The 27443-nt window shown below is 45.9% G+C and overlaps 1 protein-coding gene across 1 annotated transcript; it reads left to right on the top strand.

The window, feature by feature from the left end:
* Positions 1-3400: 3400 nt before the first annotated feature.
* On the top strand, positions 3401-14371 carry LOC123046794 (uncharacterized). Its single transcript, XM_044470227.1, has 13 exons — positions 3401-3813; positions 4896-5432; positions 5545-6684; positions 6891-7215; positions 7618-7873; positions 7966-8182; positions 8610-8771; positions 8865-8959; positions 9117-9638; positions 10216-11416; positions 11526-11879; positions 12110-12347; positions 12598-14371. Exons 1-13 carry the CDS (start codon positions 3733-3735, stop codon positions 14193-14195), a joined length of 6726 nt encoding a protein of 2241 aa, XP_044326162.1. The 5' UTR covers positions 3401-3732; the 3' UTR covers positions 14196-14371.
* The last annotated feature ends 13072 nt before the right edge of the window (positions 14372-27443 follow it).

Here is a 27443-nt window from a genome sequence, read left to right as displayed (position 1 = left end):
GACGCAGGAGGAGTCATATCTACAGAGGAGATCCCTGGAGGCCTCCTATATATTCATCTCCAACCCTAGTCGCCGACATTCATGTTCAACAACTTCATCACATGTTGTCATACATCCATTGTTGTAGAAGAGTTATCTCCACCTTAGAGGAAGAGCCAAGGCATGGAAGAAGGAAGGAGGACACATTGTTAACGCCCGACGTCGACCGAAGGGCCGGTGCCGTCTTCATCGACACCGACATTCCTCTCTTTCCCCCAACACCATGTTGGGTTGTAACTTGTTTCTCCCCTCTATGTTTTCCATCCATATGTTTGAGTAATTCAATTAGTTCTCAGGGAATAATGATGAACTCTAGTATGTATTAGAACCGAACGCCTACCCGAGATGCAATACCTACTTAGTATGTTTGAGTTAATGTTCTTTGATGTTTTGTAAGGTCAACGACTAAACATTTGCATTTATGGACGGAAGGTTGTTACTATCATCGTGATGGTGGGTTAAGGAGGCATATGTAGCGAAAGTACTTCCTCCCTCCTTCCTTGACCTTCTATTGGGGAATTACTGAAGACCTCCTTTTAGCCGCGTCCAAGGAGAGGGACCCTTAATCCCTGTTGTTGTAACCTGAATGTGGGGAGAAACAGTGACAGTGTATGTGAATGTGATTTCTTTTGAGTTCTTTTACAGTGCATCTAACTATTTTGGACTTCATTTTTATGATCCAATGATGGTGGAGATAAGGCAATACTACATCCAAAAATGTGTAGTATATTTAGGTGTAGCCCTGGCCATCTCCGGCCCGGCCCTGTCGGTCCACCCAGGCCCGACCCTAAAATCCAGGGCCTAGGCCCGATGGGCTTGCCTGTGGGCCGGGCTTGGGCCTGAGTTTTGAGCCCACCAGCAGGGCCTGACGGGCTTGGGCTTGGCATATTGGCATTTTAAGGAAGAGGCCCGGCCCACGACCCTAAGCCCTAAGGGCTTTTCAGGGCTTTTTATCAGATGGGCCGGGCTTGGGCTTGAAAAAGTAGGCCCGATGGTAGGGCCTGGGAGGGCCTGGGCCTTAGTTTTCTGCCGTGGGCTTTTTAAGGCCCGGCCCATGGCTAGGTATATTTAGGTGTCAAAGACACTTTGGGCATTTTTTTTACTGTATTATAGAATCCCGCAACCAGCTTTCTCTTGGTTAGTCCACAGCTCGCAAGAGGCAGCTCTCGCCGGAGTTGAAATTCAAGTTGCGCTCCATGGTCGCGGACCCGGCCAGCTTGGAAACCGCGCCGGCGCTCTCTTGACGACACTCAGATGACATGTCCATCCTCCGACAATGTTGGCTGGTCGCCTGAGCTAACTCTTGCGTTGCTGGCAAAGCAGGGAACGGGGATGGGGATGAACGTGGGGTCCACAAGGTGTACGGCCTTGGACGTTGCTCTCCTTCGGGCCTGCCGCCATGCACGTCATCATTGACTAGTACTCCCTTTATAAAGAAATATAAAAGCGTAAAACGCTCTTATATTCTTATAGAGTGAGTAGATCTGAATGCCCGGAATATGAACATTAGTCGTGTTTTGACTGTGAGGACGATTGGTTGATGTCTGGTAGACTCGTAGTGCAGTTTTGCATGGCATGCTTCTGCAGACAAGTTTCTTCGTGGATGATATTGAAAATGGAGACCCTGAGCGACATCAGCGGTCGGTGGCGCCGTTCTCTTCGTCGACCTTTCGCCTCGACGGCGGCGCAACAGGAGGCCAGTGGCGTGCTGTGGTGCTCATACATGCAGCAGTGCAATTGTGGTTAATCGTGAGGGAGACGAGGGCGTACGTACAACGATGATAAATTTTCGTTTTTCCTGCACGATTGATTGGAGGGACTGAACCGAGCGTGCCCTTGAGGACACAAATCTACCACAGGAAAATTACGAAGCTGTCCTCAATCAAATGCTAAGCCGAACTATATTAACCATTGAATCTAATTTAATACTTCTAATTTGGTACTCCCTCTAGTGATCTAAACCCTCTTATGTTTCTTTACGGATAGAGTAGTATGATGTACCGTAAAAAATCTTTTTCTTTTTAGGATAGGAGGTTGAACCCTCGGCCTCTGCTTCATAAAGATGCACACAATCATGTTATTATATTATTCAATAAAGCCATATAAGGAAAAAACATTGATACACCCAATGCCACCTTCTTCTTTGACAAAGGGTGGACTTTTAGGGCCTGTTCGGAGCCTCTCCACCATCCAGCTTCTCATCTCCACGTGGGGAGACAGCCCGAATGATCCCGCTCTTGGAAGCCCACTTCCCGGAGATAGCCCCGGCGTAGTGCGTTTCCAAAAGCAGCAGAAGTCCGGCTCCAAAAAAGATAGAAGACGGAGTTGAGACAAATTACAGCTAATTGCCCTTTCGAAGTGAGGGCGCACGTACCGTTTCAATCTGTAGCAACCGCAGAGGCACCACTCTATCCCGATCGATCGACTGTAGAAGACCCACTAGCTCGTTCCTCTCTGCTGCCAACCCTAGCAACTGTCCATCCCGTCGCCACCCGGCCGCCCGACTGGCTGGCCGATGCGCCGCCGCCAGTCTTCGCCTGCCGGCCCCTCGCATCTCGGCCAACTCATCCTCCCTCCCCCCTAGCTCAAGGTGAGCTGCCCCGGAGCCTACCTTTCTCGGTTCGGATCTGTGGTGTATGAATTTCTGACTGAAAGAAGAGAAGCCAGAGCTGCCGAACGCTCCTGGCTCCCGTGGGAAGCTGGCTAGCGCTGGCTCCCTCGAGAAGCTGGTTGCAGAGGAAGCCATCAAACTTCCGAACGAGCCCTTATTAGCTTAAAATGGAGCATCAAGAGGATACAAATATAATGAGCACACACGGGGCCTCTGCATAGGTAGGATGCGTAGGCGACGGTGAAAAGGACAATGATTAGGTAAGAGCAGCGGGATGAAAGAGGAAAGTGGAGGATTTTGCCATGGAAACATTACAATCAGCTACAAAAAGCGAGGGCTCTGTCTTAGTTTTGGATAGGCATAGGGTGTCGGAGTCTCGTGTCGAATTCTCCAAAAGACCCTCCTCGTATGGTTTCGATTTACAGAAAATTTATAGTCCGAACTGCTCCGCGAGTCGATGGGAGTCCGGACAGCTGTGTCCTGACGGGATACGAAGCAAAGGAACGACTATTTTATATAACTATGCGAACCAACCAGTGGTTGAATGGTTATGGGAACACTGATATATCCAGCCTATCAGGGTTCGTAGAAGTAAGATGTGCGTGTGTACATTTATAGGGATGAGTGTGTGCGTGTCTGGTTAAAAAAAACTGTTTTATATTACTACGACCAAACCGAGAACAGGTTCTACCCGTGCTATACCGTGGCGCTGCCGGTCTCCCTTCCTCCTCCAGCTGCCCCGGCCCGTGAAAAAGGGCCCGAATCCCAAGACCCCAAAAGCATTCTCCCTCTCCCATCCCACAAGCAAAAGATTTGTGCGCAGTACACTGTACTGATCGTCTCTGACCACCCTCCCCTCCCTTCCCCAGTTCCCCCCTTCTCCCATTGATCGCTCCTGCTCTGCCTTTCTCCACACAGCAGAGCACAGTCACCACCACCGCCTTGACCGTCTCCAAGCGACTCCTCCTCCAAGACGGCCAAGACCACCACCAAGAAACCGACCCCCTTCCTCGCAAATGCCGCCCGCTTGCTCCTGGGCGAGAGCGAGACCAAGAGGGGGGAGATAGAGCCCCGGCGGCGACATGGGGGAGGTGGATTTGGAGGACTTGGTGCTCTCCTGGTCGGCCAAGGAGATCACCGACGACGACCTCTACAGGGGCAAGGTACACCTGCGCCATCCATCCATCCCGCGGTTGCCGCTGCTACTAGTTCCGGACGACGATTTCTGCGGCCACGCGGTTCTGCAAGCTTGAGCCTTTTTCCCCCCGAATCTGCGCGTACGTCGTACGGACCGCCGAAGCGTGCGCGCGGATGTGCGCTTAGCTAGGTTTCTACTCCGACCACTCGTGCTTAAATCCGGTGATTTTTTCCCTCTAGCGCGCTGTTGTTCGCTGCCTCTTATGCGTAGTCCAAGTTGGGTCTGTCGTCTGATGCTCCAACTGATTGATGGTGCTCTGCTCTGCTCTGTCTGTCTGTGTGTCGTCCGTGCGCAGCGCTCGGGTTTAGAGGGGGTTTCTGTCCAAGTATCATGGAACCGCAACTGACATGTGCTTAGCAACGCAAATTCAATGCATTTTGCTTTGCTATAAGTGATGATTGCCATTTCTGGGCTGTATTAACATGGTTGTTGCACACTTGCACACTTGGTGATATAATGGATACATGTCGGTCAGGAAATTACAAGGTTGCTGTTGGTGCCATATGTGACTGATTCGGGCTAACTAGTTGTCATACATGATTCTTATGTTGAGTTACTGACTGAGTGTAGGTGTTCACTGCTGTTGACAAGAATGGCTCACTAATTTTTTATGACCATGATGTGGATCATTTCTCAAGTCCTTTTTAGAGGGCTGTAGCATCATCTTGCCTGTCTCATTCCAGAAAACTCTAGGTAATACGCGGCATAACCTTTAAATGGCTAGCTGTTGGGAGATGGTAGGCGTGCAACTTATGTTGTACCCTAATGAGAGAGATACATGCCACGATGTTGTACCATATCGTCGCTGAAGTTATAACTTGTATCGCTATGAAAAATATAGTCTCTACGGTTGACTGCGGTAACCTCCTTGTGATATGAGCAGCTTAAGCCCTGTATTGATCATCGCTTCTTCTTCTGGTATTATGAAATTGCAACTGACTCTGCTAGCATTAATTACATTCTGTGCTCAAGGAACTGTTGGAGAATCTTTTGCTAGCTATAATCATATCTTTCTCATTTATGAATTATGACCCCATTTGTGTTCAGGTTGTGACCATTCCCTGCAACTTCAAATCACTTGATCACTATCTCGTATCATTTCGTGTGCCTCTGATTGAAGAAACAAGGTCAGATCTATGCTCACGCCTTCAACTCATCAGTGAAGCACCCTCGTCAAAAATACGTTCCATGGAGGTAGCAGGGAAATCGGGATTATACTTTATGGATGTGGACTTTTGGGATAATGATGCTGGTTTTTCTACTGGGAATTATACTATGAAGAATGGTGACATAATTATTTTGTCTAGCATAAAACCTGAATCTGCAGAGGACTTAAGCCACCATGGTGTGACATACTGCTTGGCAATGGTTACTGAGGTTTCTATGGATGATGAATACCAGAAGAGCTTCAGAGTCAAAGTTGCAAATAATATTGGTTTGGAAGAAGACCTAAACAAACTCAAGCATGCAATATTTCTCAACAATATCACGACAAGCATGCGGATATGGAAAGCACTTATCTTCGATAGGCACATGGATAATAATTTTACAGTAATCAAGTCCCTCTTAGCCCCCACAAATCTGGTAATATGACATGAATACTTGCGTTTTAGGAGTTTTACTAGCTATTTCATTATCATTATAAATTGGCATGGGACCTAACTTTTTGACTTCCTCTTTGTTGGCTCTGTTGCAGGGTGAGGATGTTTGTGGTGTCTGTATTAAACGGGATGAGGGATGTTTGGCTTCTTTCACAGAGCAACTACTTTCGATTAAGCTTAATCGATCACAGGTGGATGCTATTGAATCTGTCATCTCAGCTGTACAATGTGGGCATGTGAACCTCATGAAGCTTATATGGGGTCCACCAGCTACTGGAAAGACCGAGACGGTTAGCGCTTTATTGTGGGTTTTGGCGTGTTTGAAATGCAGAACTCTTACTTGTGCTCCCACTAATGTTGCTGTCGTTGGAGTTTGCACTCGTTTCCTTCAAAAATTGAAGGATTTCAATGAGCACATTGATGAAAATGGTCTACCTTTTTCTCTTGGAGATATCTTGCTATTTGGGAGCAGGTCGAACATGGACATCACCGATGATCTTCAGGAAGTTTTCTTGGATTTTCGTGTCGACAAACTTGTTGAATGCTTTTCATCGTCGTCAGGATGGAACTACAGAATAGCTTCAATGGTATCCATTTTAGAAGACTGCGCTTCACGGTATGATATGCTTCTCGAGGATGATGGCAAAATTGATCCAGTGTGCTTTCTGGACTTCACAAAGAAGCAATTTGATGCGACAGCAATAGCTCTGAAAAGATGCATAATGAATTTGTGGGCTCATCTTCCTGGAAGGTGCTTTTCTCATGATAGTGTCATAAATATATCTATGTTGCTTAAGATGCTGGAAAAATTAGGCGTCCTTCTTAGTGACATAGAGTTGACCGATGAGGGCTTGAAAAGGGGCCTTGGTTGTCTGTCAACTGCAAACTCTGTTTGTGCAAAGCCTATATCTTCTATTGAGAAGGAACTGGATGAAGCAAGGTACACATGCATCAAGTTGCTTAAAGATCTGCTACACTTGCTTAACTTACCCACTGGAGTAGACAAAAACTGGGTCAAGAACTACTGCATATGTAATGCAACACTTCTTTTCTGTACCACCTCTAGCTCTTATCAGTTACATCACATGGATATTGCACCCCTCGATGTATTAATTGTTGATGAGGCTGCTCAAGTGCGGGAGTGTGAATTGGTGATCTCACTACGGCTACATTGGCTAAAATATGTTTTTTTGGTCGGGGATGACTGTCAGCTGAGTGCGATGGTTAAAAGCAAAGTAAGGTTTTGCTCACCCACTTTATATTGTTTGTTTCATTTCTTAGTCACTGGTGCATTTATCAACAAGATAAAATTGTGATACTGAAATGACCCAACACTTTTTTCTTGAAAAAATTGTGAAGGTCGTATCTTCCTTTTATGTTCCGTTTGTTATTGATCTGTTTTTGGTAGTCCTAATTCTTACCTTTAATTGTTTGTCTCCAGGTATGTAAAGAAGCTGGATTTGGAACAAGTCTTTTTAAGAGATTGGTTAAGCTAAAATTTGAAAAACATTTGCTGAATATACAGTATCGCATGAATCCTTGTATCAGCTTATTTCCAAATGCTCAATTTTATGAGAGGAAGATGTTAGATGGTTCCAATGTCCTGTCTTCTAGCTATAATAAGGATTTCACATGCCTCCCTTTTGGCAGCTACACGTTAATAAATGTCACTGATGGAAGGGAAGACAAAGAGGGCACAGGAAACAGTCGGAGAAACATGGTTGAAGTTGCTATTGTTTTGCACCTAATCCATACCATCTTTAAATGTATGTCTAAGCTGAAATATATCATTTGCTTAACCTTAATATCATTTGTAGTTATTAATTTTTTTATGAAGTTACTTGGCTAGTATAACATGGTACCCACAAAAAAAAAGGCTAATATAACATGGGATATTTTGAAGCATACACGGTCTTCCTTTCTTGTACTGCATACATTTTTATTTTAAAAAAGGAGTACATTTAGTAGATAACATGAAGGCTTAAATACTATGCTCTATTAGAGTTGTTATCCACTGCATGGTCCCACTTAAGCAACTTTTTATTATTATCAGAGTGGAAAACAGTGACATTTCAATGACTTGGTGATGCAAAATCAACTTAAGTTTGCTGAAGAAAATTCTTTCAGTAGCCTTGACCAAAATTTGACCACTTAAGATTTTTCTGCAGCTTGGAAAAAGACAGGCCAAGGTTTCAGCATCGGAGTGGTCTCTCCATATAATGCTCAAGTTGATGCAATTAAAACTAGACTTGGCAAAAAATACGATAAATGTGATGGCTTTCATGTGCGGGTGAAGTCAATTGAGGGTTTCCAAGGAGAAGAGGATGATATAATAATACTATCAACTGTTAGATCCAATGGGACAGGAGTTCTTGGATTTCTTGCTGATAACCAAAGAACAAATGTTGCTCTTACTAGAGCAAGGTGTGCATCAATTTTTTTGCGGTCCCTTGTTTTTATTAATGTTCAAAGTATGTAAGACTGGTGATAAAGTTCTGATGTTTTATTTCATGCAGGCACTGTCTTTGGATTGTTGGGAATGCTCATACACTGTATAAAAGTGGGACCGAATGGACAGACCTTGTTGCTGATGCAGAAAGACGTAAATGTGTTTTCAGTGCCACTAATGACGCAACCATCTGTAGGTTGGTTTTGCAAGTAAAGCAAGAGCTTGATGAACTTGATGATCTTCTTAATGCTGATTCGGTGGTTTTCAGCAATACCAGATGGAAGGTAAGTACCATGGTTTTAGCCAGTTTGGCTTTAAACATACTTTCATATTTTCTAATATGTCACTGCACTTAATTTACCCAGAATGCGAACCATATGTATGTACGTGTGTCTTGTGAGACTCATTCTTGCTGTCAGGGAGTTAGGGTTTACTGAATATACACTTACTTTATAGTGTGATTTTGTGTGTGTTCATGAATACACATGTCTCACTTTCTGGAATCATGCATGTAGTTTGCTTCTCTCTGCTAGGCTGTTTCCTCTGTATGATGCTTTCAGGGACATGTCCTACTTCGTACGATGCTTTGTCAGTTATATCGTCCTTCTCTATAGAGTACATACCATCTTGTGAACCTCCTAGTTTTCTTGAAGAACATACTGTTCTTTCATTTTTCTCAGGTTGCGTTTTTTGTATTTGTAAATTCAACAGGTCATTCTTAGCGACGAGTTTAGGAAGTCCTTCACCAAACTCAAATCACCACAGCTCAGGAGGGAAATACTCCAAAAGCTTATCAAACTTGGAGCTGGTTGGAGGACAACAGTTAAGAACCTTGATATACCAGGTGTTTCTCATCTTGCAAAAGTATACAAGGTTAGGGACCTGTATCTCATATGGAGTATTGACATGGAGAAAATCGAATGAAAGTATTTCCAGATAATAAAAGTTTGGGACCTACTGTCACAGCAAAATGTTGCAAGAACTGTTCAACGTCTCGAGAATTTGTTTTCCATGTACACGGATGATTACCTGGATCACTGCAGGAGAGTGCAGACACAGGGGTATGAGTACTTTGTTGTTAATAGGCTATACTCTGGTCTCTTCGATTTTCCATTATCCTTTGATGCTTGATCAATTTCTTTTTAAATATCGTGCCTAGAAATGAAATGCATGTGACATTCTTCTAATTTTTGCCCTCCTTTTTGTCGTGGATAGCAGGAAACTGGAAGTTCCTATGGTTTGGGATGTTGGACATGCTATTATTCGCTATAACATGGATTGCAAAGTTGATGCTCATGAAGAGCACGGTCTCGTTGATACATCATATGCCGTGGAAAATTCAAAAGTAAGCGAAAGCTTCTTGCTGATGAAATTCTACTCTTTATCATCTGGAATGGCAAAGCATTTGCTGACAGCTACTGATGGGTCTGAAATCAACATCCCCTTTGAACTGAGTGATGAAGAGCAGGTGATTATCCAATTCCCGCTCACTAGTTTTATACTTGGGAGGTCGGGCACCGGAAAAACCACTGTATTGACAATGAAAATGATTCAAAAAGAGCAACTGTCATTGATCGCATCCCAAGGTCTAAATTTGGACGGAGCTGATTTGTCTGCGGCAGATGACAATAAACTTATGCCACTAAAGAATGTAGGAGAATGTTCTGTGAAACAAATATTTATCACTGTGAGCCCAAAGTTATGTTCAGCCATAAAAGATTACATCTACAGACTTAAAAGGTAATCAGACCCCTGTTCAAAAGTACTACATATGTTTACACCATTTTGGAAATGATTTTGATACATCCATTTAAAGTGGACATAAATGTGTGCATGAGCTGGCTCAACTTTTTTCACTGTACCTTTAAGGGTCATTTGAAGTGCATTTTCTCTTTAAGATACGATTTTGTGGATGGGCGTATAGCCCAGTGGCAAGAGCGTGGCTGTGTGCCTTGGCAGACCAAAGTTCGATTCCTGTCGGCGGAATTTATTTCATGGATTAAAGCTTGATGTACCACACCTTCTTAACTAAAAAATGCCACGGATCTCCTCCCCCATTGGTCTAGTTTTTTTTTAAGATATGATTTTCGGAATTATAAAAAACAGCACAAGTACAGAGACCCCTGGATTTGTAAAGGGAAAGACAAATCATGACTACCACTCGCAGGCCATGCTGGGCTGGGCACTCACATGACTAAAAAAAGTTTAGCCATGCTTGGGGCTCTTTTATGAAAACATATATTGCAAGCCAGTTGATTTCTGTGAAGGATATTCGTTTTGCTTATTTTGTGTTTTTATTTATTTCAACCCTACATAGATTTGGCACTGGTGATGTCTCTGATCAGCCAAGCATTCTTCGCATGCATGACGTCATGGATGACCTGGAAGAGTTTACAGAAATTCCTGACAATTTTTGTGATCTACCTCATGAGCACTATCCTCTTACTATTACATACCGTAAGTTTCTGATGATGCTTGATGGAACATGCCGGACATCATTTTTTGATGTATTTTATGGTGAAATGAAGTCTAGCTTTGAGAGAGGCCATTCAAGATCTCGTGCAGTGCAAACTTTTATTGAATTGAATGAAGTTACCTACGAAAAATTTGCTACTTTCTACTGGTCTCGTTTTAATAAAGACCTGACGAAGAAATTTGATGCGTCCACTGTTTTCACTGAAATAGTCTCTCACATTAAGGGCACATATCAAGCATGTGGGCCTTATACTGGAAAACTGGGAAGACAAGATTATGTGATGCTCTCAGATAAAAGAATTTCATCTTTGAACAAAGAGAAAAGAAATAAAATTTATGATATATTCCTTGAATATGAAAGTATGAAATGCTCTGCCAGGGAGTTTGATTTGTCCGATTTTGTCAGTAGTCTTCATGCTAGTCTTGCATCTGATGGCTACAATGGAGATTTGGTGGATTTTGTTTACATAGATGAGGTACAGGATCTGACCATGACACAAATAGCACTTCTTAAGTATGTCTGCAGGAACATCAAGGAAGGCTTCCTTTTTGCTGGTGACACTGCACAGACTATAGCAAGGGGTATCGATTTCAGGTTTGAAGATATCCGTTCACTTTTTTATACTGCATTCCTCACAGAAACTGAGGCGTCTAAACTAGGACTTAAACATGGGGAGAAATCCCATCTCTCTGATATGTTCCAATTGTCTCAAAATTTCCGCACACATTGTGGCATCCTCCGTATGGCACAGAGTATCATGAGGCTTCTGTGCTCCTTTTTCCCATCAAGTATTGACAAGCTTAATCCAGAGACTGGACTGGTATACGGAGAAGCTCCTGTGCTGCTGGAGTCTGATAACGATGAAAACGCTATTATGAGAATTTTTGGAGAAAACAAAAGTCAACATGGTAATCTGCATGGGTTTGGCGCTGATCAAGTCATATTAGTTCGTGATGATGCCACCAAAAAACAAATTATTGATGTTGTTGGTAAACAAGCTCTTGTTCTGACTATTGTTGAATGTAAGGGCCTTGAGTTTCAGGTATGGGCCTATAAATTCAGTTTCGCCTTTGTTCATTTTGCAAAATATTTCAATTGTAAAATCGCTGTTTCAGAATGTTCAGTGTACTTACTTCAGAGGTATTGTGTAGGATGTGCTGTTGTACAACTTTTTTGGTTCGTCACCTTTAAGAAATAAATGGAGGGTTCTGTATGGCTACATGAAACATAAAGCTATTATAGCACACTCCGAGGAGACCTCTCACCCAGGTTTTGACAGAAGCAAGCATTATCTACTCTGTTCAGAGCTGAAGCAACTCTATGTTGCAATCACACGCACTAGGCAAAGATTGTGGATATGCGAAAATACAGATGATTACTGCCGACCAATGTTTGACTACTGGAAGAAATTGTGTCTTGTAGAAGTTAGATTACTTGATTCTTCCCTCATTCAGGCCATGCAAACAGGGAGCAGCATTGATGATTGGAGGCTACGGGGAACCAAGGTTAGTGATCTTTACTTGTTTGGTCTGCAAAGCTAATTTTAGTTTATCATGCTATGCATTATGTGCCTAGTGAGTGTTCTTAATCTTGTTAAATTCATGGGGTTTTTGTTTCTCACAATTGTTGTATGCACACGTATTTTTTGTTAGGCGGGTCATGGCCACTTATAGTTTTTCTGTACTTGTCTTTTACCATTGTTATTCCATGTCACAAGTTCTCTCTTTTTTTGTAGTTATTCAATGAGGGGCAATTCGAGATGGCTACTATGTGTTTCGAAAAGGCTGGTGATGCACACAGAGAGAAGTGGGCAAGAGCTGCTGGACTTGTGGTGACTGCTGACCATGCCATCTCCACAAATTTGGAGTTAGGCAAGGCTTCATTGCAAACAGCATCAGAGATTTACGAGTCCATAGGAATGCATGAGAAAGCTGCTACGTGTTATATCAAATTAGGTGACTACAAAAGAGCAGGTCGGACAACTCTTCGTAATTTCCTAGCTGTGTCCATTTGAGATTTCATCATATCGTAACGGTCTACAGATGGCAAGTTGTTCTAAAAGAGTTGCCTTATAAGTAAATGCCATCAAATCTCAAAATATTGTTTTGAAATGGTACCCCTACTTAAATTGCAGATATGCCAATTCTTACCTTTCATATGGAATGTTACCTCACGCTCTAGAAAACTGTCTGACTAAACATTGTGTTCCTTGCATTGCCTTAGGTACGCTCTACATGGAAAACTGTGGTACTTCTACTTCTAGACTTGAGGATGCTGGTGATTGCTTTGCTAGGGCTGAATGCTGGTCGGAGGCAGCTGAAGTGTTTTTCAAAGCTAAATGTTACACCAAGTGTTTCTCCATGTGCTCAAAAGGAAAACAATTATTCAATCGGGGCTTGCAGTTTCTGCAACAGTTGGAGGAGGAACATATGCTTGAGGATTCAAAATCCTTGGAGGTTTCTGCAATTAGATCAGAGTATCTAGAAAATTGTGCTCAACATTATTTTGAGTGTGGTGACATAAAGCGTATGATGCCTTTTGTTAAGGCTTTCAGTTCTGTGGATAATGTACAGGCATTCTTGAAGTCTAGGAATCTTCTTGAGGAACTGTTTAGTATAGAGATGAAAAACGGTAATTTCGTTGAAGCTGCAGGGATAGCAAAGCATAAAGGAGATGTCTTACTGGAGGTGAAAATGCTCGAGAAGGCAGATTTGTTTGAGGATGCAACGCGGCTTCTCCTCCTCCACATCATTGTAAATTCTTTGTGGTTTTTAAATAATAAAGGGTGGCCTCCCAAAAGAAATCTAGAGAAGGAACAGTTGCTTGCAGAAGCCAAAGAGATGGCGAAGAAGGTATCTGATTGCTTCTACGGCTTCGTTTGCCTGGAAGCTGATGCACTGTCAGATGTGATTAAGTCTCTTCCCGATTTAACTTGCACTTTGCTTGAGGGCAGAAAATGTGGGAACTTGTTTGTTGAATTTATTGCTTCCCGTTCAATTATTGATGTTCATCTTCAGTCTCGAACCTCTGGATACAATTTAGAGATAGGGCCAGGATCTGAAGATGAAAATAGTTGTAATAATATGCTGGCTTCTAATCAGATGTCACCCCAGACTCTGTTTAATGCCTGGAATCGCTGGAAGTCGATCATACTCAATGCACTATCTCATCTTCGCCACACTGATGGTCCAGAATTAAATGACTACACAGTTATGTATGAAGATCTTTTCGCCAAGTACTTTGGATTGAGAAAAGATGATGAAGTTGACAGATATGTGGTACTTAACATGAATGCAAGCTGGCTTTCTAATGCTGGCATAAGTTCTTTGCGGCTAGATGGCAATAGATGTTTACTGGATGCCCCTCGGTGTCATTCGTGTGCTCGGTATTTCTGGATGAATGAGATGTCTTCTGTTGGTTTAAGTGTACTTAAGAAGTTGGAGTCATTTGTTCAAATTTCTCCAAAGCCAGAATCTTTGTATACCCTGGTGAGAACAAACGTTATTATAAGTGAGATAGAAAAGTTTTTGGAAGAACCACAGTTCAGTATGCCAAAAATGAAGTTAAGAAACTTCTTTGTTCTCTGTGAGCGTCGCTTCTTTGAGTTAATATTTCTTGCGTGGAGAGATGGGACAACAAGGAGCCTCTTGCCTATACTTGAGTCACCAGCCGCATATGGATTGATTGCTGATTCTCTTAGTGCACACCTTCGGCGAACAGATAAAAATTTGACTCATGGGCATCTTGGGAGAACAACCATGCTTCTGCTTCATACAGCACAACTGGATGATGCGCTACTTTCTGTTAGAATTATTGTATAGGGATAGAAGAGGTGTTTAACTTGTATTCGATTCTATCTCTTCTTCTCTCCTTATCTCCTGTAACGACCTTCTCCTGGTCGATCTCTCTCTAACCGATCTCCCTCTCTCTCGATCGGTTCCCTCTGTAAACTTATGTGCCAAGGCATTGCCTCAATATATACACGCGGCCCGAGACAAAGGGTTCTACGCTTCCCAAACTATCTTACATGGTAACAGAGCCTCTTCCTCATCAGATCAAGAGAGATCGCATCTAGCTACCGTTCGCGACCGAGCCATGTCCACCACCGCCGCCTTCATGTCACCTAGCACCATGGGCGCGATCACCACCACCTCCTCCGCCTCCACCTTTGCGTCATCCTCCACAGCCACCAATACCTTCCTCGGATCGCCACCACAGGAGAAGCTGACGAGGGGAAACTTCCTCCTCTGGAAAGCCATCGTGCTTCCTCAGATCAAGGGTGCTCAGATGGAGCACTACCTTGATCCCACGAGCCCGCCACCGCCGCCTACCCTCACCATCACCAAGGAGGGCAAAGAAGAGCAAGTCGCCAACTTCGCCCGCACTCTCTGGTATGCGCAACAACAACAACTCCAAGGGTTCTTGATGGGTTCTTTTTCCCGCGAGATCTTGTCCCAGGTGGCCACGCTCCAGACGCCGGCCGAAGTATGGCGCACCATCAACACCATGTTCATCGCCCAGAGCCAGGCGCAGGCGATCAACACCCGCATCAAGCTCACCAACCTAAAAAAAGGTAACTTGACCATGGCAGAGTACCTCGGCAAGATCAAAACCCTCACCGATGAAGTCGCCTGCACCGCCTCGGCCCTCTCCGACCCAGAGATCGTCTCCAAGATCCTTGCCGGCCTCGACATGGAGTACAATCCAGTCGTCTCTGCGCTGGCAGCCCGAGTGGAACCCATCACGGTTCCTGAGCTGCATAGCCAGCTGCTTAGCTTCGACGCCCGCCTCACCCTCCTCCATGGCGGCGATCTTCGGCAATCCTCTGCATACTCCGCCTCCAGGGGACGTGGCCGTGGCCGTGGTCACCAGGGCACCAACCGTGGTGGCGGACGCGGCCGCGCTGCTTCCTCGGACGACGGTGCCCGCTCTGGTGGCGGCTACGGCGACAACTACGACGGCGGCTACGGCCACAACCACGGGGGTGGCGGCTTCAACTCCAACACTGGCCGCCGCAACCCTCCCTCGCGGCCTCGCCCTCGGTGTCAGCTCTGCAAGAAAGCTGGCCATGAGGTCATCGATTGCTGGCATCGGTACGATGAGAATTTTGTCCCTGACTCCAAACTCGTTGCAGCAGCCATGCGCGAGCAAGGCGGGGAGGGTGTCTGGTACGTTGACTCCGGGGCTACCGATCATGTCACAAACGAGTTAGAGCAACTTGCTCTACGGGAGACGTACCATGGCAACGATCAGATCCACACGGCTAGCGGTAAAGGTATGGAAATTTGTCACATTGGTCAAGTTTCACTTAATTCCCCTAGCCTGCAACGTGATCTTGTTCTTAAAGATGTCCTTCATGTCCCTCAAGCTGACAAAAATCTTGCCTCCATGTCTCGTTTAGCCACCGATAATGATGTTTTCTTTGAAACTCACCGTCGCTATTTTTTCATTAAGGATCGGGCAACGAGGGCACCTCTCTATCACGGTAGATGCGTCGGCGGCCTCTACCCCATCTCCTCCGGAGCCTTTAGCAACAAGCATCGTCGCGTCTATTCCGTCATCAAGCCCTCGTTCAAACGGTGGCATCAAAGATTAGGACATCCCTCTTCAGTCATAGTTAGGCAAGTAGTCAATAAACACAAACTTTCTTTGTCACATAGTTCAAACAATGAGTCTGTTTGTGAAGCATGTCAATGTGCCAAGAGCCATCAGCTTCCCTATCCTAAGTCTACTAGTGTGTCTCATGCCCCATTACAATTAATCTTCAGTGATGTATGGGGTCATGCTCGAGATTCTTTTGGTCGAAAAAAATATTATGTTAGCTTCATTGATGATTACAGCAAGTTCACATGGATTTATTTGCTTAAACACAAATCTGAAGTTTTTTCCATCTTCCAAGAGTTTCAGAAGCTAGTTGAGCGCCACTTCGATAGAAAAATTATTTCAGTCCAAAGTGACTGGGGAGGGGAGTATGAAAAACTCAACTCCTTCTTCCGTAGCATTGGGATCACTCATTATGTGTCTTGCCCTCATGCTCATCAGCAAAACGGTTCTGCTGAACGCAAACATCGTCATATCGTCGAAGTTGGTCTCTCTCTCTTAGCTCATGCATCTATGCCCCTCAAGTATTGGGATGAGGCTTTCATCACAGCTACATATCTCATAAATCGTCTTCCCAGTAAGGTCATTGGCAATGCTACTCCTTTAGAACGGTTGTATAACCAAAAGCCAGATTACAATCATCTCAAAAATTTTGGGTGTGCTTGTTACCCCAATTTACGTCCATACAATCGTCACAAACTTGAACTTCGTTCCACACAATGTGTTTTTCTTGGGTACAGTAATCTTCATAAGGGTTACAAGTGTCTTGAACCATCCACCGGACGCATCTATATCTCTCGAGATGTTATTTTTGATGAGACACTATTTCCTTTCTCCAAGCTTCATCCCAATGCGGGTGCTTTGCTTCGTGCAGAAATTGCACTTCTCTCCGACTCTCCTACACGTCCTGATCACGGGGGTGAATTAACTGATCATGACCGTGTGCAAAAATCCAAAGAAAACTGTGTTTCTAACACATCTTGTGCAGATTCTACTTATCATTTTATGTGCACACAGGACAAACCAGGAACGGAATCTGATGCTGATCCTGCTGCCAGCGCGAGATCCGAGCCGGATTTGCGGCAGACTGCGGGCGTGCGATCCGATGCAGATCCGCCCCTGCGTCCTCTGGTGGCCGACAGCGGCGCAGTCGACCAGGCAGGCCGCGCCAGTCCAGGCGCGCCACGTCAGCATCCGCCAGCGCGCCCCGACACGCCCATCGAGCAAGGCGCGGGGGGGGGGGGGAGCGAGTCCCGCGTCGCCACGTCGCCCTGGGCCCCACCGACCGGTTCGGACGGTTCTGCTGCGACACCACGGGACCCGCCAGGCGGGTCTGATTCGCCGGTCGGCCCTGGCTGCGCGCCAGACGAGGAGCAGCGCCTCCGACGTCAATCTTCCTCGGATCAGGAGCCCGATCTGCCTAGATCTTCTGTGCACAACACCGAAGCAGCAGGATCTTCTGCGCCACATCCGACAGAAACCGTTTCTCTGGCTTCTTCGCCTCTTCGTCGAAACACCAGGTCTCGGTCAGGTATTGTTAAAGAAAAACAATATAGTGATGGTACAATCAGGTATAATCCGACCAAACGTGCTTTCCTTGCCACTTCCAGTGAACCTGTTAATCTGCATGATGCTCTTGCTAATAGAGATTGGAAGGAAGCCATGGATAATGAATATAATGCACTTATAAAAAATCAGACTTGGCATCTAGTACCACCGCAGCATGGCACTAATATAATTGACTGTAAATGGGTATACAAGATTAAGAGAAAATCAGATGGCAGTATAGACAGATACAAGGCAAGGTTAGTTGCAAAGGGCTTCAAGCAAAGGTTTGGAATTGATTATGATGATACCTTTAGTCCTGTGGTTAAAGCAACTACTATTCGTCTTGTTTTGTCCATTGCTGTTTCCAGAGGTTGGAGCTTAAGACAGCTAGATGTTCAGAACACGTTTCTTCATGGTGTTCTTGAGGAAGAAGTGTTCATGCGGCAACCACCAGATTATGAAAGTCACAACACACCACATTATGTATGTAAGTTGGATAAAGCCTTATATGGCCTGAAGCAGGCTCCAAGAGCATGGTATTCCAGGTTGAGCATGCAGCTACAGCAGTTTGGCTTCACATCATCTAAGGCAGATACATCCTTGTTCTTTTATAGCAAAGGCAATATTACTATCTTTGTCCTTGTTTATGTTGATGATATAATTGTTGCTAGCTCAAGTCAAGAGGCCACTACTTGTTTGCTTAAGGATTTAAAGCTTGAGTTTGCTCTCAAAGATCTAGGTGATCTTCACTACTTTCTTGGCATAGAAGTAAAGCAAATTAGAGATGGAATACTTCTATCACAAGAGAAATATACAGCTGATGTTCTAAAGAGAGTGGGATTGGAGAATTGCAAACCGGTCAGTACACCACTTTCCACCTCAGAAAAGCTTACAATTGACAGTGGAGAAGCTCTTGGTCCAGAGGATGCAACAAATTATAGAAGTATTGTAGGTGCCTTGCAATATTTGACTCTTACACGTCCTGATATCTCCTATTCCGTCAACAAGGTATGTCAATATTTACATGCTCCTACAACCACTCATTGGACAGCAGTTAAAAGAATTCTAAGGTATCTTCAGTATACTCAAGGACTTGGACTTCAGATTGTTAAGTCCCCTTCCTTGCTTGTTACTGTGTATTCTGATGCAGACTGGGCAGGGTGTGCTGATGATAGGAGATCTACTGGTGGTTTTGCTGTGTTTCTGGGATCTAACCTTGTGTCATGGAGTGCAAGAAAGCAAGCTACTGTTTCAAGATCCAGTACGGAGGCTGAATATAAGTCCTTGGCAAATGCTACAGCTGAAGTGATGTGGATACAAACATTACTTTATGAACTTGGGACTAAAGCTCCAAAAGCTGCACGGCTGTGGTGTGACAATATTGGTGCAACTTACCTTTCAGCAAATCCTGTTTTTCATGCACGAACAAAACATATTGAAGTGGACTTCCATTTTGTCAGAGAGAGAGTAGCTCGAAAGCTACTTGAGATCCGGTTTATTCCTACAGGGATCAACTTGCGGATGGGTTCACAAAACCCTTGACAGAGAGAAGACTCGATGAGTTCAAGTACAATCTCAACCTTAGCAAGGCTTGAGGTTTAGATTGAGGGGGAGTGTTAGAATTATTGTATAGGGATAGAAGAGGTGTTTAACTTGTATTCGATTCTATCTCTTCTTCTCTCCTTATCTCCTGTAACGACCTTCTCCTGGTCGATCTCTCTCTAACCGATCTCCCTCTCTCTCGATCGGTTCTCTCTGTAAACTTATGTGCCAAGGCATTGCCTCAATATATACACGTGGCCCGAGACAAAGGGTTCTACGCTTCCCAAACTATCTTACACTTTCAAGACTAGTACATTACCTGGACAACAATTCCAGGTGGGCAGATTTTTATCGATGTTTGAAGAGATTTCTTGATACTGGTGTTGATAGACCCCCCTTGATCTTGAACTTTAAGCGTGCTCTTGAGTTCACCTTCAGTCGTGTGATGCGGAGGGATGAACGGGACTATATATCCCCAATATGCTATGTGGGTCTGATGGAGTGCCTTGGTTTCATGGCTTCATCATACCTTCTACCGAAAGGTTGTGTGTACTGCACGAAGTCTCTGTTGGTGAATATGCTAGAGTGCCGTACCAGCAAGGTTTACCTTGACACCTTCCTGGCATCTAATTCGAGCCCAGATTACGATCTTAATCGCTTGGCATTCTCATCAGGGCGTTTCATATTTGAGGCAGTTATGACTCTGTTGACAGAGAAGGATATGCTCTGGGAATGGGTACAGAAGACGTCAAGTCCTAGTTCATACTCCGAGGTCCTCCGGAGACTAGTGGTCACACTTTATCCTCTGATCCTAACTCATGAGCTTGTGTTCAAAAAAGGAACCCTGGCTCATGATCTGCAGAATTGCTATGATCTCACAAGCACTCTTCAGCGGGGCAGATTCTTTGTGGATTTACCTTTGGAGTTTTCTGAGAAGATGGTCCGTGCTTTGCAAATAAGGCCTCGCACGCCGAGCAACTTCACAAGAGTGCTTGCTGATGCACTGGACGCAGTCGGAGATCGTATGGTAGTTATAGTGGGCTCACGCAAAGCCCGAGCAGTCTGCCCAAACTTAAATGCCTACATGATTAGCAAGGAGGAATTGTATGATGCTCCGAAGATAATGGCTCTTCTTCGTTCCGACGAGCCAAGCTGTGCAAAGCAAGAGGCTGCACTGCCAGAAAATTCTGATGGTAACAAAAACATTCCTAAGGCTGTACAAGATATTAATAAGGTGGAGAGTACAGGTGAAATATCTTTTAGTGATGAGAATGCTCCCTTCTGGGATATGTTTGAGAGGTTTCAAGTCAACAAGCAAGGCCAGGTGAGCTTCATATGTTACAATGCTTGTTTTATTATTTTCCACTTTGTCGAATTGCTTTGCAACTGCCAAGTTATTCTAAAAGCTGATTTTCTGCAGAAAGATGCAAGATTCATTGTCCAATTCCTTAGGAGTACCCTTTCATGGCTGGAGCAAACAGGCTTTCAAGAAAAGATTGGTGCACAATTGTTGGAAGAGGTCAGGCGCATCTGCAGTCAGTTCGGAGAGCGTTCTGCCAGGTAAGCGAATGTTGAATCAGCACCAGCTCTGATCTTGTTGTATGAATACAGTAGTGCAATTGGTAGACAGGTATGGCTCACATCTTTGTGATAACATCCTCTTTTTTTCTGCATGATATGTACCTTTCTAGTGTAAAACATGCATGACTAGGTGATCCATAATTCGTGTGCCATTTGCACAGGATGGAGAAGACAGCTTGTCTGACTCTGGAGGATCTATACTCAATGTGGCAAAATGGTGAGAACAAACTGCAGATGATCATCAGCTTCCTGTGTTCCGAAAGGGCGTCCGCGAAGGAAGACGGCAGGACGAACAAAGTCCAGTCGCAGACAGACGAATGGACTGGATGCTCAGACAACGAAACCGATGTCCAGTCGCAGACTGACGAAGCCGACAAATGGACTGGATGCTCAGATAACGAGGCGGAATGGGTGAAGGCGGATGAAGCGGCGGCGCAAAAGGCGGCTCGGAAGAAGAAGAGCAACAAGAAACCCAAAGAACCGCACAATGGCCGTTTCAAGAAGTGAGCTGCTGTGGGCCTGTGGCTGTAGCTTTAGTTCCCAGCCTGCATTGGAGAAACTTGTTCTGTACCGTCACCGCAAAACCAGCGCATGGCCGAGGGCTTGTTTTGCTTGGATGTATGCATCTGTGTAGGTATGTATGGTTTGCTGCTTTGGTGCTACTGGCTGTGCATTTTGTTTTCTCTGGGTGCTGATCAATCTAAATGCTATAGTGCTCATCCGTTACTTTTTACAGCACTCGCATCGTCCGGAAACAATGATCTCTGAAAAATAAACGACTGGCCCTTCACAAATGGGAAACGTTTCCCTACGACCGACCGGCCTAAGTGTGGCTCATGACCTACCTGCGGCTACAACCATGAACGCTAGGGCGCATTCATGCGGCCCCACACACATCTCTTCTCTCCCTTTGTTCTTATCTACTCCCTCCGTCCCAAAATTCTTGTCTTAGATTTGTCTAAATACGGATATATCAAGTCACATTTTAGTATTAGATACATCCGTATCTAGACAAATCTAAGACAAGAATTTTGGGACAGAGGGAGTATTTTCCCTCTCGTGCGACCCCTCTCCCTTGATGCTCATCGCCATGGCGCCTCCTCCTTTCCCCGATGCTCAGGGCCGGCTCTGTGTTTTGGAAGGCCTTAGGTGAACTCGGTGACATGGGCCCCTATATAAATTTCAACCAAATTTGACTATAATAATTCAACTGACTTCATTGACAACAATAATAACTAAATTCGAACCGACTCCATCAACAACAATAATACTAAAAAGATGGTAAAATAAAACTAACATGCCGTGATTACCTCAAATAAGAACCAAATTCAACTGACTCCATCGACAACAATAATACTTCAGTGCTTCAAAAAAAGTTTCTTTGGACGTTTCTTGATGCAATAATACTTTCTTTCTTTCTTCTCCTTTTTTCAGCACCAACAGTTGCTTCTTCTTAGGCAACATGGCAGGATAATGTCCTAAAATTATGAAGAAAAGAGGGTACAAAGAATTAAGAATTTATAATCCCATGATTGGAACCCTAGACATACATGTGGATAGTTGAATACGTACATACTACTGAAATTGTCAAATTGGGATCTGGGGGGATGGATCAGGTCATCAGGAACATGGATGGATCATGGATACATATACGGGCTGAAGAAACTGATGGATGGAATGGATCATGGATTACCTCGTTGGCTCGTTGCGGACTTTGGGTTACCGGACTGCTATGCGGCGCGCGCAGCGGCAAGCTGGCGGCGGCCGAGACGGCAAGGCATCGAGCGCCGAGCGGCAGGCAGGACAAAGAGATTAGAGACCAACCATCCAGACTCCAGACGAAGGAAAAGAAAATGAGCAGCCGGTACCGATCGCTGGCGCTAGCGTAACGCTTCGTAATCGATCGCATGGGCCTCGCGCGCTAGCCCATCTCTATTTTTACCATTTTTTTGCTGGGCATTAGTATGTATATGTACTACATCATGGGCCCCCCTCCCGCCTGGGCCCTGGGCCGCCGCCCCACCGCCCATGCCCCAAGGCCGGCCCTGCCGATGCTTGCCGCCATGGTCGCCTCCTTCACCTCCTACCCCACCGCCCATGCCCCAAGGCCGGCCCTGCCGATGCTTGCCGCCATGGTCGCCTCCTCCTTCACCTCCTACCCCCCCCCCCATGGGCATAGGTGAACCGCCCAGCATTGAAGCTCCAACTGGTTGGGCAAAAGTTGTGACCACCGGCGACATTTGCTGGAACCAGCGAACGAGAAGTTGCAACCGACCGACGAGAGTTGTGACCACCGTCGCTTTTTACTGGAACCGGCCGAACTAGGAGCTGCAACCGACACACGGCAAAGCTGCAACTGGTGTTTTTTTTTGCTGGAACCAGATTAGCAAGCTTGAACCGCGGTGACCACGCCGCCGATTTTTGCTTCGGCCGGCATGCGACAAAGCTGCAACCGGTGCATTTTTTGCTGGAACCGCGGTGACCACGCCCGCCAATTTTTGCTACAACCATTTTTTTTTCTTTTGCAGATGTTGGAACCGTGAGCAGTGAATGTTGGAACCACGGTGACCATGAACCACCAGATGCTGGACCAGGCGGAGAGAGCGCCTCGTCGGTGTCGTCGCAGGCGAGGGCTCGTTGATGAAGAGGGCGCCGCTCCGCGCGCGACGCCCAAGCAGTGTCTCCTCCGGCTCAGGCTTGACGGGGCGGAGGGCCGGCGAGCCGGAGCCCGACGAGGAGGACGACCCCGGCTCCATTCGCCGTGGTATCCAGGAACTACCGCGGCGGCGAGAGAAGGAGGGGCGCGTCGGGTACTCCAGCGGCGGCACATTGCCGGTCTCGATGTGGTCGAGGACGGCGTCGAGTGTGCGGCCGGGGACGCCCCACCACTCACGCCATCCTTCGGAGTTGAGGCGCCGCAGGGGATGATGCCGTTGACGGAGGCGATCTGCTCCTCGCGGTGGCGCTCGAAGTACAGCGTCCACAGCGTTTCGCTGTCGGGCGTGTACCTCGGCTCGTTCCGCTCCTCCTCCGTCAGCGAGGAGCGGATGCGGGCGATCTCCGCCCGTCGTGGGGCTCCTTCAGGGTCCGGCGGCACCGGGACGCCGCCGGCACTCATCCTCCACGCCCCCGATACGCGCATGTCGGGGGACGCCGGGTACTCGGCCTCGTACAGAAGGCGCGCCTCCGGCTCGTGGAGGTGTCGGCGGTCGAAGCCGTTCGCCGCTGCGTCGTCGCCTGGGTATCTCTCGGCCATTTCACTTGTCGGCGGGGAAGGCGGTGGTGGGAGAGCTCGTCGACGGGAAGAAGGATTTTGCGGGAGGAAGAGGGGGAGGTTGTGGCGCTCACCGGCGGGGAGGGGCGCCTTTTATAGCCGAAGCGTGGTGGCGGGGCGGCATATGGGCGGACGCGTGGCGTATGCGAGCGGACGCGCGTCGGCGGCGTCTTCACTGTGCCGCCCGTGAGGCAACAATGACCGGCACGGCAGCGCGACAGCCTTCGCATTGATTCCCGCGGGAATCAAGGCGATGAGGTCGACGAAGCGGCCATCTCGCTGACTCGGCGGGCCCGCGGCTGCTTCGCGCCAAAACGCTCGCCCCGGCGCCCCCAAGCGCCCCCCGGCGCGTCGGGTTCGGCCTTGGTCTGCCGGCGCTGATTTCGGCCCAAGCCGGCGAAAAACGGGCTCCTGGGGACGTGACTGGGCCGTTTTTTCGGCGTCGGCAGAAAAAAAATCGCCTGGGAAGGCCGTTCTGGGGGCATGGCTGGAGATGCTCTAAGAGCAACTCCAACGCACGGACCCATTTGTCCGTTTTATGTCCGTATCTTACTAATGACGATGCCGATAGGTTACCCAAGTTTTCTGGTTCGTTGGATCAGAAACGACATGTCTGGCTTGTCGAATCCCATGACCCATTTAGTATCCCACACCATGTGGAATTTGATCAATAAAGCTTGGTTTTAACCCCTCAAAAAACTAGTAGCCTAAAAATGAAATCACTAGTTCCTAAACGAAATCACTAATTAAGGGTGCCCCTTCCAAAAGGCCACCCCAATCTACTTAGGCATTGACAAGTGGCACATAGCATAATGCATGTGTGCCACTTGTCGCAACATATCTTTTAAGCATGCATCCAAATTCCGAACCATTTTCATCGTTGAATTTCTCGCGTCGAGATCTTTAAAATTATGGCCTCAATAATGGGACCCACATTGACCAAAAGAGTCAACCGAAGTCTCCTCCTCGCTTCAGTTAACACACGTGGTGAAGCAACGAGTTCCAGATGTAAGGAAACGACGCTTGATGACAAACTAATGGCAATTGGTTGTGATGGCGCGAAGTGGCTTGGACCAAGTTTCTTCGCAAGCGTTAGTGGCACAAACAGAAATTGCAAGTTTGAGTGGAAGAATTCGATTATACACCTTGTGGAAATGGCACGAACCAAATTTCCCTTAAGCACAAGAGATGCAACGCATGACAGCTAATGAGTGTATCTTTTTTTTTGAGGATGCTAATGAGTGTATCTTGTGTCACATTCAGAACTTATTCTAGTAACCTCCATAATGCATAGTTCCCGATCTTTAGCCGTTTTATCAAGTTTGCTGCACAACTTTTAGTTTTTATTATTTTCACTTTGTTTTGTAATCTTGGAGTTGGCACATAAAAAAGACCAAGTTGGGGACAAATCGGAGGAGTTTGAGGCATTAGATTCTGGCCCTATGGAGATTTTGAGATTTTGGCATTTTCGATACTGTCCAAATTGATGATCCAATATCATGGGTGCATCAGGTTTTCCGAGACGAATCCAACAAGCCCAAGGACACCCAAATTGAAGTTTGTATGAAGAAATGATGACCAAAACATGAAACTGCATGCGCAGTTTGACAAAAGCAGACGACATGTGGTACGGCCATGGCTAGTCGTACGAGCTCTCTTAACAACCTCCGGAGGCTGCGAAATCACCTATAACTTCCATGATTCTTCACTAACTTCGTCCTGGTTTGTTCCTTAGCGATCATTGGCGAGCAAGGGAGGTATTGTGATAGGATTTGGCTCCCCAAGACCCCTAGATGATGTGGGAGGAGTCATATCTACGAAGGAGATCCATGGAGGCCTCATATATATTCACCTCCAACCATAGCACCGGCATTCATGTTCAACAACTCCATCACATGTTGTCATACCTCAATTGTTGTGGAAGAGTCATCTCCACCTTAGAGGAAGGGCCAAGAAAAGGAAGAAGGAAGGAGGAGACTCTGTTAATGCCCAACGCCGACCGAAGGGCCGGTGCCATCTCCATCAACACCGCCATTCCTCTCTTTCCTCCCAACACCATGTTGGGTTGTAACTTGTCTCTCACCTCTATGTTTTCATCCATATGTTTGAGTAATTCAATTAGTTCTCGGAGAATAAGGATGAACTCTAGTATGTATTGGACCGAACGCCTACCCGAGATGTAATACCTACTTAGTATGTTTGAGTTAATGTTGTTGCGATGTTTTGTAAGGCCGACCACTAAACATTTGCATTTATGGACATCAGGTTGTTACTATCATCTGATGGTGGGTTAAGGAGGTGCAGTGAAAGTACCTATCTCCCTCCTTCCTTGACCTTCTATTGGGGAATTACCGGAGACCTACTTTAAGCTGCGTCCATTGTGTGTGTGTGTGTGTGGGGGGGGGGGGGGGGGGGCTTAATCCTTCTTGTTGTAACCTAAATGTGGGGAGGAACAGTGACTATGTATGTGATTTCTTTTAGGATAGGTAGTTGAACCCTTGTCCCCTGCATCATAAAGTTGCACACAACCATTTTGTTATATTATTCAACAAAGCCTTATAAGAAAGAAAAACATCAATACACATGAAGCCACCTTCTTTTTTCGACAAAGAGTGGACTTCATTAGCTCAAACGGAGAGCATCAAGAAGATACAAACATGATGAGCACACACACCAGATACGCATATCTAGAATGCACACAACCAACATCAACGCACACATACGAAAACATGCCAGCAAATAGCAAAATCATATAAGATCAAAGGTATGCTTAGGCGAGGAAAAAACAAAGCATAAATATTTATACAAATAATTGAGCCATCTGATAAAAACTTGGTGAAAAGAAGCACATTTTACCGGCCAAAAAAGTTAAGGAAGAAAAGATGGAGAATAATAAATAAAAAGATAGAAAAATACATCCTCCCCATTTTCAAAGGTCATGCCACAATTTGTATAAACACTACATAAATAAGTAGTGGGGCCCCCTGCCCGCCCGTATGCGCTTTTATTTAGATTCTAACTAAATATTATACTGAACTTTATCCGGGAATCTTTCTAAAGAATCCATCTGGCAAAACGCAATTTGTCGATTTCAATCTAAGGGTGCACCTTGCCTTTTTCAGGTAGCTTTGTTGTGCCTATTCAGCTAGGTGGGGCATGTTGGGGAACGTAGCAGAAATTCAAAAATTTTCTACGTGTCACCAAGATCTATCTATGGAGAAACCAGCAACAAGGGGAAGGAGAGTGCATCTACATACCCTTGTAGATCGCTAAGAGGAAGCGTTCAAGAGAACGGGGTTGAAGGAGTCGTACTCGTCATGATCCAAATCACCGGAGATCCTAGTGCCAAACGGACGGCACCTCCGCGTTCAACACACGTACTGCCCGGTGACGTCTCCCATGCCTTGATCCAGCAAGGAGAGAGGGAGAGGTTGAGGAAGACTCCATCCAGCAGCAGCACAACGGCGTGGTGGTGGTGGAGGAGCGTGGCAATCCTGCAGGGCTTCGCCAAGCACCTGCGGGA

The sequence above is a fragment of the Triticum aestivum genome, chromosome 2B, assembly GCF_018294505.1.
Source record: "Triticum aestivum cultivar Chinese Spring chromosome 2B, IWGSC CS RefSeq v2.1, whole genome shotgun sequence".
Taxonomy (NCBI): domain Eukaryota; kingdom Viridiplantae; phylum Streptophyta; class Magnoliopsida; order Poales; family Poaceae; genus Triticum; species Triticum aestivum.
This window is presented reverse-complemented; position numbering and strand designations above follow the sequence as displayed.

Bases quoted from the DNA above. Each gene is read 5' to 3' on its own strand.
- LOC123046794 (XM_044470227.1), top strand. From the start codon at position 3,733: ATGGGGGAGGTGGATTTGGAGGACTTGGTGCTCTCCTGGTCGGCCAAG. The intron at 6,685-6,890 runs GTAAGGTTTTGC...GTTTGTCTCCAG, and splicing joins GTGCGATGGTTAAAAGCAAA to GTATGTAAAGAAGCTGGATT. The intron at 8,183-8,609 runs GTAAGTACCATG...TAAATTCAACAG, and splicing joins TCAGCAATACCAGATGGAAG to GTCATTCTTAGCGACGAGTT.